We start from the raw sequence: 20,276 nt of genomic DNA on the forward strand, positions 1-20,276 counted from the left end.
CGGGGGGGGGGGGGTCACAGGACCCCCCTCGGCATTGTCCCAGGGTGCCTGCTGATTGATTTCAGCAGGCACCCAGTTCCGATTACCGCCTGCCGCATGGCTGTGATCGGAAATACACATGACGTACCAGTACGTCATGTATCCCCAACAGGTTAAACCAGCAAATCCCATGCCCAAGACCATTTCACTAAAGAGCCACAGAGCGGCACACAGAAAGTCTTGTTAGCTACCCACCAGTGTCAAGTGACCTTAACATCTTAGAGAGATGCAAGTGGACATCTGCCTTATTTGCCATGATAACCCAACATACAAGAAAAAGGGGCACTGAAGCAGAAGAATTAGTTCCTTGGATGACTGGGTGCCACAACTAGAATCCCAACTTTTTGCAGCCCATTCTTGCCTGGTTGTTCTTCACCATCATATGCAAGAACAGGAGAAAAGAATCCACTGCTGAAACGTACATTTTGTTGGCATATCCAAAGACACAGAAGGTTGTGATTCTTGGAAAACCTTTTGGTGACAAAACTTAGCCATGGCAGCTTCTCCACCATACATGCAGTAGAAGGTGCCCATTGCATTCCCACACAGCTCATCTGGCCTGGGACACCTCCATGAACTTTTATAGCAAAGTTTTCTAGATAGAGACCAGGACACCCTCCTAAGCTTCACAAGTATAATGCTCATATCCATGTCTACCCTGGCTTTGCAGTTTAAGTCAATTGCAAGAGATCACATTTTCCCTCAGTCAAAAAAGTGTCTAAAGATGCAGGATTTAAATATGCCATGTTCCGCCAAAGTACCCAAGACTTTTACAGAGAAGGTATGATGAAGCCATATGGACAGTGCTACAGTCACATAATTATTACTGTTTATTTACTTGTTACTATAAATTCAATGACATCACACAAGATTGGTCATCTTAGCTTATAATCCACTTTCCAATCAACAATATTCCCTTCCACTGCTGAGAATCTTTTTCCCAAAGTTTACATTGCTTCATGACTTGTCTTGGGTTGGCAGCAGTCAATGCTCATAGAGTTCTAACAGAGTCTGTGCTGAGGTCTCATCACACACGTCTACATCCTCTAGGCCTCACAGTGATATGGTGTTGGTGTCTTCAATGCCAGCATCTCTGGCCATAGAGGCAAAGTGTCCTTTGCTCACCAGGAGGTCTTCTGGACTACCATATTCTATTATCTTTCCAGCGTCCAACACCATGACCCTGAAAACAAAAATAACAAAAGATACTATTATACTACTATTTTTACTTACAGAATCCATTTTAGTTGTTTTAAATTCTGGAAGTGTCCATGAATTTTCAAGATGAAACTTGGAAAATCACTAGGACTTCTAGCAAAACAACTACAACTCTCGAGCAGTCCTAACCCTGGGTTACAGCTCGTAGTCTGCCTTTAATGTACTTACTCATTGAAGTACATATTCTTTTACTGTACATAGGGGACAGTATTTACTTAGGTCAAGAACTCAGGGGACTTGAAATGTGACAACCACTTTTTATGAGTTAGCTATATGCCTACAGTTTGTCAGCTTTGACTCTGCACTAACACCTATGCTGCCCAGTGTCTGACATGATTGAGCCTAAGGAGAAGGGATGATAAGTATTGTCCTCACTTGTTACTGTCCATGATGGTGTGCAGCCGATGTGCAATGGTCAACACTGTGCAGTCTGCAAATTCACTGCGGATGGTCCTCTGGATTAAATTATCCATCTCCAGGTCCACCGCAGCCGTGACTTCATCCAGAATGAGGATCTTGGATTTGCGAAGTAGCGCTCGAGCCAGACACACCAGCTGCCTCTGCCCGACACTGCACATAAACAACATTTGTGAGGGAAATGCAAGACAATGTACACGTTTACAAGTTAAGTATTAAGCAATGTATTGCTGCATTTGTGGGAGGGGAGGCTGATTACAAGGCTAATTATACGCACCTGTGGGCCAGGCTGGCTGATTACTAGGCTATTTACAGGCACCTGTGGGCCCAGGCTAACGCTGATTCAGCTGATTTCACTACCTGTGAGTCAGCTCTAGGATACAGCAGCATGGTGTGGATGCTCCTTACGGCTGGGCAACGGCAGAATGTCTCAGGAGGGCGCTGGTATTCGTGGTAGGATCGTAGTTGTTTGCACGGGACCCACGCTGCGGTCCGCGACGTGTAGTGCTCTGGGATGAAGCAGAGTTTGGGCGCTAATGGTCAAACCATGGTTGTTTGTATTGTTTGTCTGGCTATTCAGAGGCCTGGTGGGGCCATTGCATACAGTCATTGGGGTAGCAGGTGCTTAGAGTGGGCATGGTTGTATGTTTTCTGATACCTGATTTACATGCGGGGCCCATCTCTGCAGTTGGCTCAAGCACGCGTGCTGGGTTTAAGTGATGGTAAATGTGGATCAATGGTCGATTTAACAAAAAAAAATAAAAACTTAGTATATTTTGTCCAGCTTGTGGGGGGCTATTACATATGGTTATTGGTGTAAGCATGTCCCTAGAATAGGTATGGTCGCATGTTCTGATACCTGTTACATATGGGACGCGTGTCTCCAAGCCACGCACGCTGTGTTTAAATGATGGTATTTGATTCATTTAGTTTTTGGAAGGGTCATTGATCAATGGGGAGAAAAAAAAAAACTCCTGCAGCATCATGTGGAGGTTCGTTTGCGCCTGGGCAATGGCAGAAGGTGCCAGGCGAGTGCTGGCATTCACGGTAGGATCGGACTTGGTTACCGTCAAAGCTACGTCCGTGTATCTGCGTTCACATTTTGTCCTATACACCATTCACTACTAGAGCTAGTGTAGGTATCACTATTTTATTGGTCTGGCCAAACTGTTTTCTATCAATAAAAATCTACTTCATGGCATTTAAAGTCTCCGTTTTAGTCTTACACATACGTCCGCTGTTACATTACATTAATACTATACTCACTTTCAGATTGCATTCATACGGCTGCTTTATACCATGCTCCTCATGCTCATACTCAGAGCTGTGCCCATGCCATGTTTTTAGGCACCACTCACATCCAGAGCTGCATTTACCCACTTGTTCTTACATCATGTGTTATACTCTGCTTCCACTTAAAGCTGCATTTCTTTTCATTGCTACATAATGGTTACTCAGTATTCTTACTAGGGCTATCAGCATACCGCTCTTCCGATAAACATAGCTGCTTACGGTTCTTTCCCCGGTGGTTTGTTACATTCCTTAGGCCTACCTTTTTCTGTTTACTTGGGGGGAGGGACGGGAGAAAGGAAAAAAAATTAAAAAATTTGGGTGGTGTTCTTTAGTCCTGGTTTGCATTCACTCAGACTGGTCTCCTTTACTTCTGGTTCGCATTCACTCAGATTGATCTCCCTCCCCAGTTAACCAAATAGCTCCCTAGCGGTCAGTGGGTCAATAGGAGTAAGTTCCTACTATGTTTTCACAGTTGTTCATTAGTTTGTCACTACAAGGATCTTTTCTTAGCGAACTGCAATGCCTCTGGCTCTTGTTGTTCTCCCATCTGTTTTCATTTCGCGGTTGATTAAATGTTTCGTTCATGCAAGTGGTTCGGATCTCTAATGTCTATGCATTTTCCATTAGGTCTGGCTCACGTTTTAATTACTTATCGTCACTGTAAGGTCATCCAGATCAGTGTCTTGGCTTCGGGGGGCCTCATGGCTTCGGGGGCCCGATGACTGTTCTTCGTGTTGTTCGTTAGGGGTACAATATGGTTGTAGGCTGGTTAGCATCCTAGGTTTATTGTTGGAGAGGGTCATGGTTATGCGAGTCCCCAAGTCATACTGGTGCTGCATAAGTGGTTTAAAAAATAAATAAAAATAATGTATAAATCCGCCATTAGTCTCGCACGCATGGCTTCTCCCCTTTAAGTGTTACATATGACTCCGCCATTAGAGTCTCTCGCGCATGGCTTCTCCGTTTTAGTTCTACACATGGCTCTGCCATTAGTCTCGCACGCATGGCTTCTCCCTTTTAGTGTTACATATGACCCCGCCACTAGAGCCTCTCATGAAGGGCTCCGCCATTAGAGTCTCTCACGTATGGCTTCTCCCTTTTAGTGTTACATATGACTCCGCCATTAGAGTCTCTCACGCATGGCTTAGCCATTAGAGTCTCTCACGTATGGCTTCTCCGTTTTAGTCTTACACAATGACTCAGCCATTAGAGTCTCACGCATGGCTTAGCCATTAGAGTCTCTCACGTATGGCTTCTCCCTTTTAGTGTCACATATGACTCCGCCATTAGAGTCTCTCACGCATGGCTTTGCCATTAGAGTCTCTCACATATGGCTTCTCCGTTTTAGTCTTACACAATGACTCCGCCATTAGTCTCTCATGCATGGCTTCTCCGTTTTAGTCTTACACATATGACTCCGCCATTAATCTCTCATGCATGGCTTCTCCGTTTTAGTCTTACACATATGACTCCGCCATTAATCTCTCATGCATGGCTTCTCTGTTTTAGTCTTACACATATGACTCCGCCATTAGTCTCTCACGCATGGCTTCTCCGTTTTAGTATTACACATATGACTCCGCCATTAATCTCTCATGCATGGCTTCTCCGTTTTAGTCTTACACATATGACTCCGCCATTAGTCTCTCACGCATGGCTTCTCTGTTTTAGTCTTACACAATGACTCCGCCATTAGTCTCTCACGCATGGCTTCTCCGTTTTAGTGTTACACATATGACTCCGCCATCAGTCTCTCACGCATGGCTTCTCCCTTTAGTGTTACACATGTCTCCGCCATTAGAGTCTCTCACGCATGGCTTTGCCATTAGAGTCTCTCACGTATGGCTTCTCCGTTTTAGTCTTACACAATGACTCCGCCATTAATCTCTCATGCATGGCTTCTCCGTTTTAGTCTTACACATATGACTCCGCCATTAATCTTTCATGCATGGCTTCTCTGTTTTAGTCTTACACAATGACTCTGCCATTAGTCTCTCACGCATGGCTTCTCCGTTTTAGTGTTACACATATGACTCCGCAATTAGTCTCTCACGCATGGCTTCTCCATTTTAGTGTTACACATATGACTCCACCATCAGTCTCTCACGCTTCTCTTCTCCCTTTAGTGTTACACATGTCTCTGCCATTAGAGTCTCTCACGCATGGCTTCTCCCTTTAGTGTTACACATGTCTCCGCCATTAGAGTCTCTCACGCATGGCTTTGCCATTAGAGTCTCTCACGTATGGCTTCTCCGTTTTAGTCTTACACAATGACTCCGCCATTAATCTCTCATGCATGGCTTCTCCGTTTTAGTCTTACACATATGACTCCGCCATTAATCTCTCATGCATGGCTTCTCCGTTTTAGTCTTACACATATGACTCCGCCATTAGTCTCTCATGTATGGCTTCTCCATTTTAGTCTTACACATATGACTCCGCCATTAGTCTCTCACGCATGGCTTCTCCGTTTTAGTATTACACATATGACTCCGCCATTAATCTCTCATGCATGGCTTCTCGGTTTTAGTCTTACACAATGACTCTGCCATTAGTCTCTCACGCATGGCTTCTCCGTTTTAGTGTTACACATATGACTCCGCAATTAGTCTCTCACGCATGGCTTCTCCCCTTTTAGTGTTACATATGACTCCGCCATTAGAGTCTCTCGCGCATGGCTTCTCCGTTTTAGTTCTACACATGGCTCTGCCATTAGTCTCGCACGCATGGCTTCTCCCTTTTAGTGTTACATATGACCCCGCCACTAGAGCCTCTCATGAAGGGCTCCGCCATTAGAGTCTCTCACGTATGGCTTCTCCCTTTTAGTGTTACATATGACTCCGCCATTAGAGTCTCTCACGCATGGCTTAGCCATTAGAGTCTCTCACGTATGGCTTCTCCCCTTTTAGTGTTACATATGACTCCGCCATTAGAGTCTCTCGCGCATGGCTTCTCCGTTTTAGTTCTACACATGGCTCTGCCATTAGTCTCGCACGCATGGCTTCTCCCTTTTAGTGTTACATATGACCCCGCCACTAGAGCCCCTCATGAAGGGCTCCGCCATTAGAGTCTCTCACGTATGGCTTCTCCCTTTTAGTGTTACACATGACTCCGCCATTAGAGTCTCTCACGCATGGCTTAGCCATTAGAGTCTCTCACGTATGGCTTCTCCGTTTTAGTCTTACACAATGACTCAGCCATTAGAGTCTCACGCATGGCTTAGCCATTAGAGTCTCTCACGTATGGCTTCTCCCTTTTAGTGTCACATATGACTCCGCCATTAGAGTCTCTCACGCATGGCTTTGCCATTAGAGTCTCTTACATATGGCTTCTCCGTTTTAGTCTTACACAATGACTCCGCCATTAGTCTCTCATGCATGGCTTCTCCGTTTTAGTCTTACACATATGACTCTGCCATTAATCTCTCATGCATGGCTTCTCTGTTTTAGTCTTACACAATGACTCTGCCATTAGTCTCTCACGCATGGCTTCTCCGTTTTAGTGTTACACATATGACTCCGCAATTAGTCTCTCACGCATGGCTTCTCCCCTTTTAGTGTTACATATGACTCCGCCATTAGAGTCTCTCGCGCATGGCTTCTCCGTTTTAGTTCTACACATGGCTCTGCCATTAGTCTCGCACGCATGGCTTCTCCCTTTTAGTGTTACATATGACCCCGCCACTAGAGCCTCTCATGAAGGGCTCCGCCATTAGAGTCTCTCACGTATGGCTTCTCCCTTTTAGTGTTACATATGACTCCGCCATTAGAGTCTCTCACGCATGGCTTAGCCATTAGAGTCTCTCACGTATGGCTTCTCCCCTTTTAGTGTTACATATGACTCCGCCATTAGAGTCTCTCGCGCATGGCTTCTCCGTTTTAGTTCTACACATGGCTCTGCCATTAGTCTCGCACGCATGGCTTCTCCCTTTTAGTGTTACATATGACCCCGCCACTAGAGCCTCTCATGAAGGGCTCCGCCATTAGAGTCTCTCACGTATGGCTTCTCCCTTTTAGTGTTACACATGACTCCGCCATTAGAGTCTCTCACGCATGGCTTAGCCATTAGAGTCTCTCACGTATGGCTTCTCCGTTTTAGTCTTACACAATGACTCAGCCATTAGAGTCTCACGCATGGCTTAGCCATTAGAGTCTCTCACGTATGGCTTCTCCCTTTTAGTGTCACATATGACTCCGCCATTAGAGTCTCTCACGCATGGCTTTGCCATTAGAGTCTCTTACATATGGCTTCTCCGTTTTAGTCTTACACAATGACTCCGCCATTAGTCTCTCATGCATGGCTTCTCCGTTTTAGTCTTACACATATGACTCCGCCATTAATCTCTCATGCATGGCTTCTCCGTTTTAGTCTTACACATATGACTCCGCCATTAATCTCTCATGCATGGCTTCTCCGTTTTAGTCTTACACATATGACTCCGCCATTAGTCTCTCACGCATGGCTTCTCCGTTTTAGTATTACACATATGACTCCGCCATTAATCTCTCATGCATGGCTTCTCCGTTTTAGTCTTACACATATGACTCCGCCATTAGTCTCTCACGCATGGCTTCTCTGTTTTAGTCTTACACAATGACTCCGCCATTAGTCTCTCACGCATGGCTTCTCCGTTTTAGTGTTACACATATGACTCCGCCATCAGTCTCTCACGCATGGCTTCTCCCTTTAGTGTTACACATGTCTCTGCCTTTAGAGTCTCTCACGCATGGCTTTGCCATTAGAGTCTCTCACGTATGGCTTCTCCGTTTTAGTCTTACACATATGACTCCGCCATTAGTCTCTCATGTATGGCTTCTCCATTTTAGTCTTACACATATGACTCCGCCATTAGTCTCTCACGCATGGCTTCTCCGTTTTAGTATTACACATATGACTCCGCCATTAATCTCTCATGCATGGCTTCTCTGTTTTAGTCTTACACAATGACTCTGCCATTAGTCTCTCACGCATGGCTTCTCCGTTTTAGTGTTACACATATGACTCCGCAATTAGTCTCTCACGCATGGCTTCTCCGTTTTAGTGTTACACATATGACTCCACCATCAGTCTCTCACGCTTCTCTTCTCCCTTTAGTGTTACACATGTCTCCGCCATTAGAGTCTCTCACGCATGGCTTCTCCCTTTTATTGTCACATATGACTCCGCCATTAGAGTCTCTCACGCATGGCTTTGCCATTAGAGTCTCTCACATATGGCTTCTCCGTTTTAGTCTTACACAATGACTCCGCCATTAGTCTCTCATGCATGGCTTCTCCGTTTTAGTCTTACACATATGACTCCGCCATTAATCTCTCATGCATGGCTTCTCCGTTTTAGTCTTACACATATGACTCCGCCATTAATCTCTCATGCATGGCTTCTCCGTTTTAGTCTTACACATATGACTCCGCCATTAGTCTCTCACGCATGGCTTCTCTGTTTTAGTATTACACATATGACTCCGCCATAAATCTCTCATGCATGGCTTCTCCGTTTTAGTCTTACACATATGACTCCGCCATTAGTCTCTCACGCATGGCTTCTCCGTTTTAGTGTTACACATATGACTCCGCCATCAGTCTCTCACGCATGGCTTCTCCCTTTAGTGTTACACATGTCTCCCCCATTAGAGTCTCTCACGCATGGCTTTGCCATTAGAGTCTCTCACGTATGGCTTCTCCGTTTTAGTCTTACACAATGACTCCGCCATTAGTCTCTCATGCATGGCTTCTCCGTTTTAGTCTTACTCATATGATTCCGCCATTAATCTCTCATGCATGGCTTCTCCGTTTTAGTCTTACACATATGACTCCGCCATTAATCTCTCATGCATGGCTTCTCCGTTTTAGTCTTACACATATGACTCCGCCATTAGTCTCTCATGTATGGCTTCTCCATTTTAGTCTTACACATATGACTCCGCCATTAGTCTCTCACGCATGGCTTCTCCGTTTTAGTATTACACATATGACTCCGCCATTAATCTCTCATGCATGGCTTCTCTGTTTTAGTCTTACACAATGACTCTGCCATTAGTCTCTCACGCATGGCTTCTCCGTTTTAGTGTTACACATATGACTCCACCATCAGTCTCTCACGCTTCTCTTCTCCCTTTAGTGTTACACATGTCTCCGCCATTAGAGTCTCTCACGCATGGCTCCGCCATTAGTCTCTCACGTATGGCTTCTCAGTTTAAATTTTACACACATAACTCCGCCATTCGAGATCGACTGCGTGGTCCCACAACAAGTAAGTTCCATGTCTCTTTCTGCCTTCGGACCCGCTTGCATAGCTCGGTCATCTGTGGCTCACAATACAATACTTGTGGTGGCTCGCACGCATGGCTTGTGCCATTAGAGTCTCACTCGCGTTATTGTTTTCCCTGACTTTTATTTTCTAGGTTGTTGGGTTTTCATTGTTTTCTTTATAAACAGTCATCCCAAGCCTGACTTTGCGGACATCATCTTCTCCCAGGCATGCTTACTTCATCTACAAACTTGGGCCGAGGGTGTTGGTGTCCTGCCTAAGTCCTGGGTATCGGCCGTCTTCCAGTAGGAGGTACAGTAATAAGGTGCAGTTTACGAAGTCTGTCATGTCTTCAGACACAACAAGTCATATCACGACTACAGGCGCAGCACACATAGTTTATCACGACCTTAAGCTTATTTTCTGTCACAACTGCAGGTATTATGTGTACGTTCTGTCCTTATTACAGGCAACATTAGCTCATTAATCGAAATAGCCATGTATTCCTGTGTATGGTTCCCCAGGCCTGGTGTGTTTACACATTTCACTTAATTTACTACTACAGTAAGACGGAAGATGCCATGTTCTAACTTTTGGGCCCTTAATAGAAAGTGTGGCCTGGGGAATAAGTAGAGGTAAGTATTTTGCCACCAGGAACAGTTGGTGCCTGATCAGGGCCCTTGGCGGATGGTTGGAGTTCATCTAGGCCTTCCAACAGATTCACCATTGTTTGTTTCAGTCTGCAGCTCTCAGGATTCAGACCTTCTCGTTATAGGGTCATATGTTAGTCAACATAGGAGTAAATCGTTCCTGGTTACCGGCCACTCTTTCAATCGCATCAGCATTTACCATCTCCAAGAATGATGTGGTGGTGCACATAACAAAAAGGTAAGGTAGATGGAAGTCACTGATATATACGGTATATTCCACACCTTCATCGTGAAAGATCTTTTCCGTTGAAAATCTGGTGTCGTAACGGTATGTATATATTACTCTAAACTAAGGTCTGCTCTTTTTGGCCCCTTTAGGCTGCCCTACCACAGGAGTTATGGCATAACTCTACTGCTTGTTGTAGATAGGGTTAGATAGGTAAGGTTCACCTTTCTGATAGCTGATCCGACCACAAGTATTAAGCAATGTATTGCTGCATTTGTGGGAGGGGAGGCTGATTACAAGGCTAATTATACGCACCTGTGGGCCAGGCTGGCTGATTACTAGGCTATTTACAGGCACCTGTGGGCCCAGGCTAACGCTGATTCAGCTGATTTCACCCACCCACCCACACCTTCTTACAGTCACTTCTATTAGGATGGCCCCCTTTAGGCTGCCCTACCACAGCAGTTATGGCATATCTCTACTGCTTGTTGTAGATAGGGTTAGATAGGTTAGGTTCACCTTTCTGATAGCTGATCCGACCACAAATTTTTCAATGAAAACGGGATACAATTTGGACTGAAGTATGTTAAAAGTAGAAGCAAGAGCATGACAAGGTGTGAATGTGAAGATGTGCAGAAATTGGTAAATCACAAAATCTGTAAAATTAACAAATCACAAAAAATACAAAGTGGCTTAATTAATGTAATTTATCCAAGGGGGGTAGCAACTTGTGTTTTAACATTTGTCTGTCAGAAGGAGCCTGCTGTGATTAACACAAGATAGGAGACTCCCCAGTGCGGCTGTGCTCTTACCTTAGGTTCTCTCCTCCTTCGCTTACTTCGTAGAAAAGCTTTTCCTGCAGCTCTTCTACAAATGGCTTGAGGTGAGAGAGTTCAAGAGCTTTCCAGACTTCTTCATCTGTGTACAGATCGGACGGGTCCAAATTCATCCTCAGTGTCCCAAAGAACAGCACTGGGTCCTTCAGAGGAAAAATACACTAAATGAAAAGGCCAATGGACTGCAAGGCAGTGATATCTCTATTGCTTTACGGGAGACAAACTGCTGTGGTAACCCGCCACCAACCCTTCCACGTGCTATAGATATCCATTTGCCTGCAAAATTATGTAATCATATATTTTGTTACCTCCCGTCTATCCCTGAAAATATCGTTAATGTTTATAAATTAGTCCCTGTCTCATTGTTTTTCCACCTAAATGACATAAGCACAGATAGTACTGCTGCCTGGTCTCCTTGAAGAAAGTCCATATAGTCTCTCTGTCTCTCCTTGTAAATAATGTAGACACAGATAGTACAGTCTCCATGTGTGTCCATGTATATAATGTAGGCACAGATAGTACTGTCTGCATGTGTGTCCATGTATATAATGTAGACACAGATAGTACTGTCTCCGTGTGTCCATGTATATAATGTAGACACAGATAGTACAGTCTCCATGTGTGTCCATGTATATAATGTAGGCACAGATAGTACTGTCTCCATGTGTGTCCATGTATATAATGTAGGCACAGATAGTACTGTCACCATGTGTGTCCATGTATATAATGTAGGGACAGATAGTACTGTCTCCATGTGTGTCCATGTATATAATGTAGGGACAGATAGTACAGCCTCCATGTGTGTCCATGTATATAATGTAGGGACAGATAGTACAGCCTCCATGTGTGTCCATGTATATAATGTAGACGCAGATAGTACTGTCTCCATGTTTGTCCATGTATATAATGTAGGGACAGATAGTACAGCCTCCATGTGTGTCCATGTATATAATGTAGACACAGATAGTACTGTCTCCTTGTGTGTCCATGTATATAATGTAGACACAGATAGTACTGTCTCCATGTGTGTCCATGTATATAATGTAGACACAGATAGTACTGTCTTCATGTGTGTCCATGTATATAATGTAGACACAGATAGTACTGTCTCCATGTGTGCCCATGTATATAATGTAGACACAGATAGTACTGTCTCCATGTGAGTCAGGCCGGACAGGAGCGCAGCGGTGGGGGAGGACGCGCATGAAGAGGCGTGGCGGCGAGGGAAGGTAAGGTAGGGGTTAAGAGGTGCGGGGGGGCGGAATCCAGCGGAGGCGCGAGTTGCCGAGGCAGCGGGGGGCGCGGCAGGAGCAGGGAAGGAGGAAGTGGGCGGAGCGGTGTTCAGTGCGGCCAGGGGAGCGAAACGGACGGCGAGATGTCGGCGCCTGTCCTATCAGTGGATGCCATGTTGGAGCGGTTGCGGCGTGAGGCGGAGGTGCGGGGGCCTGGCTGGCTGCAGGAGCAGGTTGGTGCCTGTTTGGTGTCCCCTGCTCCTGAGATTTCCCCCACAGTGCGGGCTGCCCGGCCGCGGCGTGGTGTTCCGCCGGCGCGCCTAAGCCCTGAAGTCACCCCACGGGCCCGGCGCCGAGTAGGGAGCCCCTCTGTGGACCCTCCGCGGCGGAGAGCGGCCGCTCGGCCTTCTGCGAGTCGCTCACGCCGCGGGAGGAATCCCGTCATGCGGCGGGGCCCTGAGCGGAGCGGGACGCCCCTTCCCACTCTCCCTGCGGCTGTGCTGGTGGATTCCGGACCGGGAACGGCGGACCGGCCCTGTCCCTCCTTAAGCGGGCGGTCCGCTCGGCTTCTGGACGACGTCGTGGTTCCTCGGGCTGCGCTGGGTGGTGACGGATGCCGGCGCAGGTCCAGAGAAGATGGGAGCAGCGCGGAGGAGGATCCCCTTGCCGTGGGGGGCGCTGAGGTCTTCGCCCGGGGCCCGTCCAGTGTTGTGCAGAGGGTCGTGCAGGTGGTCCGGGATGAACAGCCGTCGACGTCCAGGATCCAGGACGGTGAAGTGTCCGGTCGGCGGGAGTCAGGATCTGCGGCAGCGGGAGTCACAGCGCCCGCGGTGCCTGGTGAGATTGCGTGGGGCTCCATGTTAGCGCAGGGTTTCCCGGTTGCTGGGGGGGGGGTCCATGGGGGAGTTTGGTAGGGGTTTGGGGCAGTTGTTGGGGGGTCTGGCGGGATGGTTATCGGGTATGGGGGCGGGTGCGGGGTCTCCGTTGCCAGGGTGGGGGGTGGTACCGGGGGCCGTGGCAGGGTCGCCGGGGGTTGTGGGGGGGTCGGTGTCAGTGGAAACGCAGGCAGGGGGAGAGGAGGAGGTGCAGAGGTTGGATGATAGGGCGCGCGGTGAGGTGTACGTCTGCTTTGAGGGGCCGTTGGGGGCTCATTTGAAGCAGGAGGTGAGGGAGAAGATTTGGAAGGGGGAGTATGTGGAGATCTTCTCGCTGCTTCCGTTGGAACGGTTTAACCTGGATAGGGGTAAGAAGGATGAGGGGAAGAAGGAGGATGAGGATAAGCGGCGGCATCGATTGATTCCGCGTACTTTTGCTAATTGGTTGCAGGCGTTTGCCATATTGGCAAGTGTCATTGGGGAGCGGTCGCCGGATTGTTGTTCGGCGCTGTCTTGCTACCAGGACGCGATTGGGGAGGCGTATAGGGTTTATGGGGGTGTGGGTTGGCTCCGGTATGATGAGCAGTTCCGGCAGCGGAAAGCGGTTAGGCCCGATATCCGATGGGATCATAAGGACATTGGGTTGTGGTTGAGGGTGACCGCGCCTCCCAGGACTGGGCAGCCCTTTCGGGGGGAGTCCGGGGGGTCATCCCCGGGTGCCTTGGCAGCGGCGTCGGCAAAGGGGTTGTGTTTCTTATTTAACGAAGGAAATTGCAGATTTGGGGCCAAGTGCAAGTTTAAGCATGAGTGCACGGGGTGTGGGGGGGCCCATGGCGCTAACCGTTGCTTCAAAGGGGGCAGGAATAAGGGGGGGGATGGTGCTGGAAAGGGGACGGACGCCGGTGCGGTTGGAAGAGATGCAGGTGTTCCTAGATAGGTACCCGGATCGGGTTGCGGCTGTTTTGTTGGGGGAGGGTTTTAGTTTTGGTTTTCGGATTCCGTCGGTTGTTACGGCGGGGCCTATGGTTCATAAGAATCTTAGGTCCGCGCTTGTTCATGCGGAGGTGGTGACGGAGAAGTTGTGGAAGGAGGTGGAGTTGGGGCGGATGGCGGGTCCATTCAAGGAACCGCCGATCCCGGGGTTGAGGGTGTCTCCGCTGGGAGTGGTGCCGAAGAAGGAGCCGAATAAGTTTCGGCTCATTCATCACTTGTCTTATCCGAAAGGGGCGTCGGTCAATGATGGTATAGCTCCTGAACTTTGTTCGGTGGTCTATACGTCCTTTGATGCGGCTGTAAGATAGGTAAGGCGGTTGGGGCGGGGGACGTTGATGGCTAAGTTCGATGTGGAGGCGGCATTTCGTTTGCTGCCGGTGCACGTGGAGAGCATGGGTTTGTTGGGCTGTTTTTGGGATGGGGGGTATTTTGTGGATAGGTGCTTGCCGATGGGGTGCTCTCTCTCATGTGCATATTTTGAGACGTTTAGCTCGTTTCTGGAATGGGTGGTGGTGGATGTTTCCGGTTGTTCATCTGTTATCCATTACTTGGATGATTTTTTGTGTTTAGGGGCGGCGAATTCACGGGTGTGTTCTTTGTTGCTGCACACGGTGCAGTCAGTTTCTGCGCGTTTTGGGGTACCGTTGGCGCGGGAGAAGACGGTTGGTCCGGTGACGGAATTGTGTTTTTTGGGGATTGTTATAGACACGGAGCGGATGGAGTGCAGACTTCCCCAGGATAAGTTGGTGGATTTGCGTCAGGAGATTGACAGGGCCATAGGAGGGGAGAAGATTAGGTTGCGGGCGTTGCAGTCATTGTTGGGAAAATTGAACTTTGCTTGTCAAATTATGCCAATGGGGAGGATTTTTTGTAGACGGTTGGCCGCGGCTACGGCAGGGTTGTCAGCGCCGCATCATTTTATCAGGTTGCGTAAGGAATTGAAAGGGGATTTGAGGGTGTGGGCGGAGTTTTTAGGTCAGTACAATGGTAGGTCGTTGGTGATGGAGGAATTGTGTGATAGTGTGGAGTTGGAGTTGTATACTGACACGTCGGGGGGGGTGGGTTTTGGGGCTTATTGCCAGGGTCAATGGTGCGCGGGCGTGTGGCCGGAGTCGTGGGTCAGTCGGGGGTGGGTGAGGAATGTGGCTTTGTTGGAGCTTTTTCCCATTGTGATGGCGGTGGTGTTGTGGGGGGAGAGATTGGGGAACCGGAAGGTGCGCTTTCATTGTGACAATCTGGGGGTGGTTCAGGCTATCAACAGTTTGTCCGCATCTTCACCGCCGGTGGTGCGGCTGTTGCAGTTTTTCGTGTTGCGCTGCTTGTCGATTAATGTGTGGGTGGTGGCGGAGCATGTGGCTGGGGTGTCTAATTCAGTGGCGGATTCTCTTTCTCGTTCACAGTGGGAGCGGTTCCGGCTTCTAGCGCCAGAAGCGGAGGCGGTGGGTCTGGAGTGTCCGTCGTGGCTGTGGGGGATCTTGGAGGAGAAGTGATGGGGATGTTGAGGGATTCGTTGAGTCCGGGTACGTGGAGGGAATATGGTAAGGCGTGGGCGATCTGGGAGTCTTGGAACGGGGCTTGGGGGGCTGGGGGCGGTGATGGGGATGTGAGGTTGTTGGTATTGTTGGGGCAGCTGAAGGGTGAGGGGTGGTCGGTGTCAAAGGTGAACCATTTTATTGCAGGGGTCGCGTTCGGTTTCCGGCTGCGGGATTTGACGAAGGAATTTTTGGTGCGGCAGGTTTTGAAGGGTTGGCGTAGGGGCGCGTGCAGGGGGCCGGATTGTCGGAGGCCGGTGTCTTTTGAGTTGTTGGGGCGAATGGGTGACCAGTTGAGTGGGATTTGCAGTTCCGGGTGGGAGTTGGGGCTGTTTAGGGCTGCGTTTTTTGGCGCCTTTCGCTTGGGGGAGTTGGTGTGTGACAGTGTTCGTCGAGCGGGGGGGCTGAGGAGTGAGGATATCGAGTTGATGGGGGATAGGTTGTCCGTTCGGATTCGCAGGTCGAAAACGGATCAGGAGGGCAGGGGGCGTCGTTTCATGTTGTTTTCGGTGCCAGGGTGTATTATGTGCCCAGTTCGGTGAGTGCGGTCTTATGGGGCGGGCCTGGTGAGGGACGGTGTTCCTTTCCTCAGGCATGAGGATGGTTCCTTTTTGTCTAGGTTTCAATTTCTGGCGGTCTTTAGGAAATGTTTGAGGGTGTTGGGGGTGCCGGTCAAGGATTATTCTGGGCATTCGTTCCGGATTGGTGCGGCGACTGAGGCCGCTAGGCTGGGCGCCAGTGACGAAGTGATTAGGAGGATTGGGCGGTGGGAGTCGGTGCGTTTTAAATCCTATGTGCGGCCTGCTTTGTTGTAATGGTATTGGGGTGGTGGTTTGGTGTTAATTTTGTTCTTTTGTGTTCACAGGTCGTACGGCAGCGGCGTTGGTGTGGATTTTGGGGCACTCTTATGTGTTTTGGGGTGCGATCAGAGCGGATGTGCGGCCGAGTGGGCGACAGTTGGGTTTCAGTCCGGAGTTGGCTACGGTCCGGTGGTTAGGTGTGAGAGGTATGTTGTGGGGCGGGGTGATGAGGGAGGTGCATCATTTTGTGCGGTTGGACCGGCCCCCGGATGTGTTGGTTTTGCACGTGGGGGGGAATGACTTGGGTAAGCGGCCTTTTAGGGAATTGGTTCGCGATATTAAGTTTGACTTGCTCAGGATTTGGGCTTTGTTTCCGGGGGTGATCGCGGTCTGGTCTGACATTGTTCCGCGGAAGGTTTGGAGGGATGCGAGGTCGGTGGAGAGGCTTAATAAGGCGCGGATCAAGGTGAATAGGGCGGTGGGCCGGTTTATGGCGCGAAATGGCGGGGTGGTGGTGCGGCATGAGGTGCTGGAGAAAGGGGAGGGTGCATTTTGGAGGGCTGATGGTGTGCACCTGAATGCGGTGGGGACGGATCTGTGGTCTCTGGGGCTCCAGAGTGGTGTGGAAATAGCGTTACGTATGTGGAGGGACGCGCAGGGTTGAGGTGGTCAAGCTGCGCGTTGTTGGAGGCGGGGGAGGTCCTTGAAGTGGAGGAATATGGTGGTACCTGAGGATGGGAGGGCCCCGCGGGAGGGGCTGGACTCTCATTGAGGAGCTGGTAGGAACTAATTACGTGTCCATCAGTTGCTGCCTCCGAGCTGGGTTCAACGGCTGGGGGTAAGATGGTGACGTAGGTGTTCCAGTGTTATTAAGTTATTGGGGCTTCTAGGACCTCCCTCGTCATTGGTTAACTTATGTTATTTAATTTGTATGTATTTAAATAAACGGCTGCTGTGGCCGATTAAATCCAAGCAGTGGTGTGGTGTGTTTATTTCTTTGGGGTTTGGGGGGAGGGGCTCGGTGTAAGGGGTTAGGTAATTGGGGAGGACCGAGCAAATAGCCAATGCCCTCTTCAAGTCAGGCCGGACAGGAGCGCAGCGGTGGGGGAGGACGCGCATGAAGAGGCGTGGCGGCGAGGGAAGGTAAGGTAGGGGTTAAGAGGTGCGGGGGGGCGGAATCCAGCGGAGGCGCGAGTTGCCGAGGCAGCGGGGGGCGCGGCAGGAGCAGGGAAGGAGGAAGTGGGCGGAGCGGTGTTCAGTGCGGCCAGGGGAGCGAAATGCCCACCCACCCAGCCCTGTTGGAGGTGGAGGTAGGGGAAGTGTGGATGTTTGTTGTTTTCTGTGTCGTGGCAGTCGTGGAGGCGGGGGAGGTCCTTGAAGTGGAGGAATATGGTGGTACCTGAGGATGGGAGGGCCCCGCGGGAGGGGCTGGACTCTTATTGAGGAGCTGGTAGGAACTAATTACGTGTCCATCAGTTGCTGCCTCCGAGCTGGGTTCAACGGCTGGGGGTAAGATGGTGACGTAGGTGTTCCAGTGTTATTAAGTTATTGGGGCTTCTAGGACCTCCCTCGTCATTGGTTAACTTATGTTATTTAATTTGTATGTATTTAAATAAACGGCTGCTGTGGCCGATTAAATCCAAGCAGTGGTGTGGTGTGTTTATTTCTTTGGGGTTTGGGGGGAGGGGCTCGGTGTAAGGGGTTAGGTAATTGGGGAGGACCGAGCAAATAGAAAATGCCCTCTTCATGTCCATGCATATAATGTAGACACAGACAGTACTGTCTCCATGTGTATCCATGTAAATAATGTAGACACGGATAGTACTGTCTCCATGTGTGTCCAAGTATATAATGTAGACACAGATAGTACTGTCACCATGTGTGTCCATGTATATAATGTAGGCACAGATAGTACTGTCTCCATGTGTGTCCATGTATATAATGTAGACACAGATAGTACTGTCTCCATGTGTATCCATGTATATAATGTAGACACGGATAGTACTGTCTCCATGTGTGTCCATGTATATAATGTAGACACGGATAGTACTGTCTCCATGTGTGTCCATGTATATAATGTAGACACGGATAGTACTGTCTCCATGTGTTTCCATGTATATAATGTAGACACGGATAGTACTGTCTCCATGTGTATTCATGTATATAATGTAGACACAGATAGTACTGTCTCCATGTGTGTCCATGTATATAATGTAGACACAGATAGTACTGTCTCCTTGTCTCTCCATGTAAATACATTAGGCACACATAGTGTTGCCTCCTTGTAAATAATGAAAGCACACATAGCCTCCCTTTATGGTAATGATGGAGACGCTGACAGCACCACCTCTCTGCTTCTCCATGTAATTAATCTAATAGCTGCAGAGAGATTCCTCCATTATTCATTCATTAACAATGTAACTAGGTCTTATACTGTATGTGCTGATGCTTTTTCCATTTCTTAAGTTACTTTATAAGATTTCTTATTCTGTCTTGTGACATTTACTACATAGTTTGCTTTATGTCACATTTCTTGATTATGAACTGACAGGCAGATTTATTTTCATGGTGCTCTTGGATACAACTCAACGCTGCTCTGCACATTCATTGTATGCAGTGGATTGACAGAAGATCTGTGCAGTTTTTAAAGGGTAGCTATCATATCTTTTTTTATTTGCTAGTTTTTTAGAGCTTGGCATGTATACCTGAGTTAGTCTGTCAATGATTGTCAAAAGATCTGTAATTACCTTATAATAACAGCTTTCATTAATGTCCTCTGTCTCTTTCCACTGCTCCCTTAAAAGACAGTTGCTAGGGCTTGTCTGTCTCTGGCTAGGAAGACAGGAAGACGGAGGGGCGGTCCTTCACACTGCATGCCTGCATTAGGCTTCAGCGTGAGGAGGCGTGTCTCTCAATAATCCAATCTGATTGGCTGGCAGGGAGCTGCTGGCTACAGCAAGTGTGTATGGGAAGTGAGGGAAAGCAGTTTTGGCATTTAGAGAACTGGCAGAGGAGCCATCTTGGGAAGGTCCTCATATTGTAAATGTTTAAACAGTCGTAACTAAGGGAAAAATTTATAATCATACGTGTTCCTATAGCAGATTGGAATATGTAGAAGAATTTGATGTCATCTCTCCACGCACAGTTGGGGGTCACTTATTTTTCCTGTTAAGAAAACAAGGTGACTCCCATTGTTGGGTGAGCCGCTATTGTGTCCATATCACAGTGGACTCATTTTTCTGGCATCTTAATAGTTTCCAGGTCACAGATTTCAAATACTTCATGTCAGTGATGTAATCCTTATATATTAGATATCCACATGCTGTTAAGCCGCCTGTGAAATTACATTTTACAAGCTAAGTCTTGCCAGGAAACCCCAAACATGAAGAAAGTGGAGGAAAGCAAATGTAATTTTTCGCTGAGTAAACAGTCGCCGCTCACTATGGCTTTACATGTGTAACTGCTGCCACCTAGTGATAGGTTTGCGATCTGTAAAGCAACGCACAACGACTTTATACATGCAGCTATGGACAGACGTAGTCATTTGGGGTGTGGGATCTGCTGATGATTTAGGGTACGGCCACACAGCGATTTTGGGCATGGCAGTGTAGCAGGACTGCCACAGAAATGAATCAGGTCACAGCGCAGCTCGCAAGTAGGCTGCAACTGCAACATCCCAATCTCAATAAAATTCAGCAGTTCGATTTTTTGCCAATCCGTGTGTCGCAGCACACCCCATTCATTCCTATGGCAGACCTCTACACTGCAAAACTTGGGCGTGACACATGCCCAAAATAACCATCCACTTAATGAGCACTAATGTACAGTAAAAGGGTCCCCGCCTACCATATGACATTTGTAATACTGGTGTCTTTATGTAGCATTGTGCGCCCCATCAGACACCAGGGCCTGGGTGCAG

At 48.4% G+C, this 20,276-nt stretch overlaps 1 protein-coding gene across 1 annotated transcript in view; it reads right to left on the reverse strand.

Moving 5' to 3' along the window:
- Window positions 1-854: 854 nt before the first annotated feature.
- LOC122942204 (ATP-binding cassette sub-family C member 2-like) overlaps window positions 855-20,276 on the reverse strand; it is a 197,168-nt gene continuing 177,746 nt past the window's right edge. Inside the window, exons 30-32 of the mRNA XM_044299702.1 lie at window positions 10,902-11,068; window positions 1,633-1,827; window positions 855-1,222 (exon numbers count right to left, since the gene is read on the reverse strand). Of these exons, the coding sequence (XP_044155637.1) occupies window positions 1,093-1,222; window positions 1,633-1,827; window positions 10,902-11,068 (492 nt within the window). The 3' untranslated portion in view covers window positions 855-1,092. The remainder of the gene's footprint in view (window positions 1,223-1,632; window positions 1,828-10,901; window positions 11,069-20,276) is intronic.

This window comes from Bufo gargarizans, chromosome 6 (genome assembly GCF_014858855.1).
Source record: "Bufo gargarizans isolate SCDJY-AF-19 chromosome 6, ASM1485885v1, whole genome shotgun sequence".
NCBI classification, from domain to species: Eukaryota; Metazoa; Chordata; class Amphibia; order Anura; family Bufonidae; genus Bufo; species Bufo gargarizans.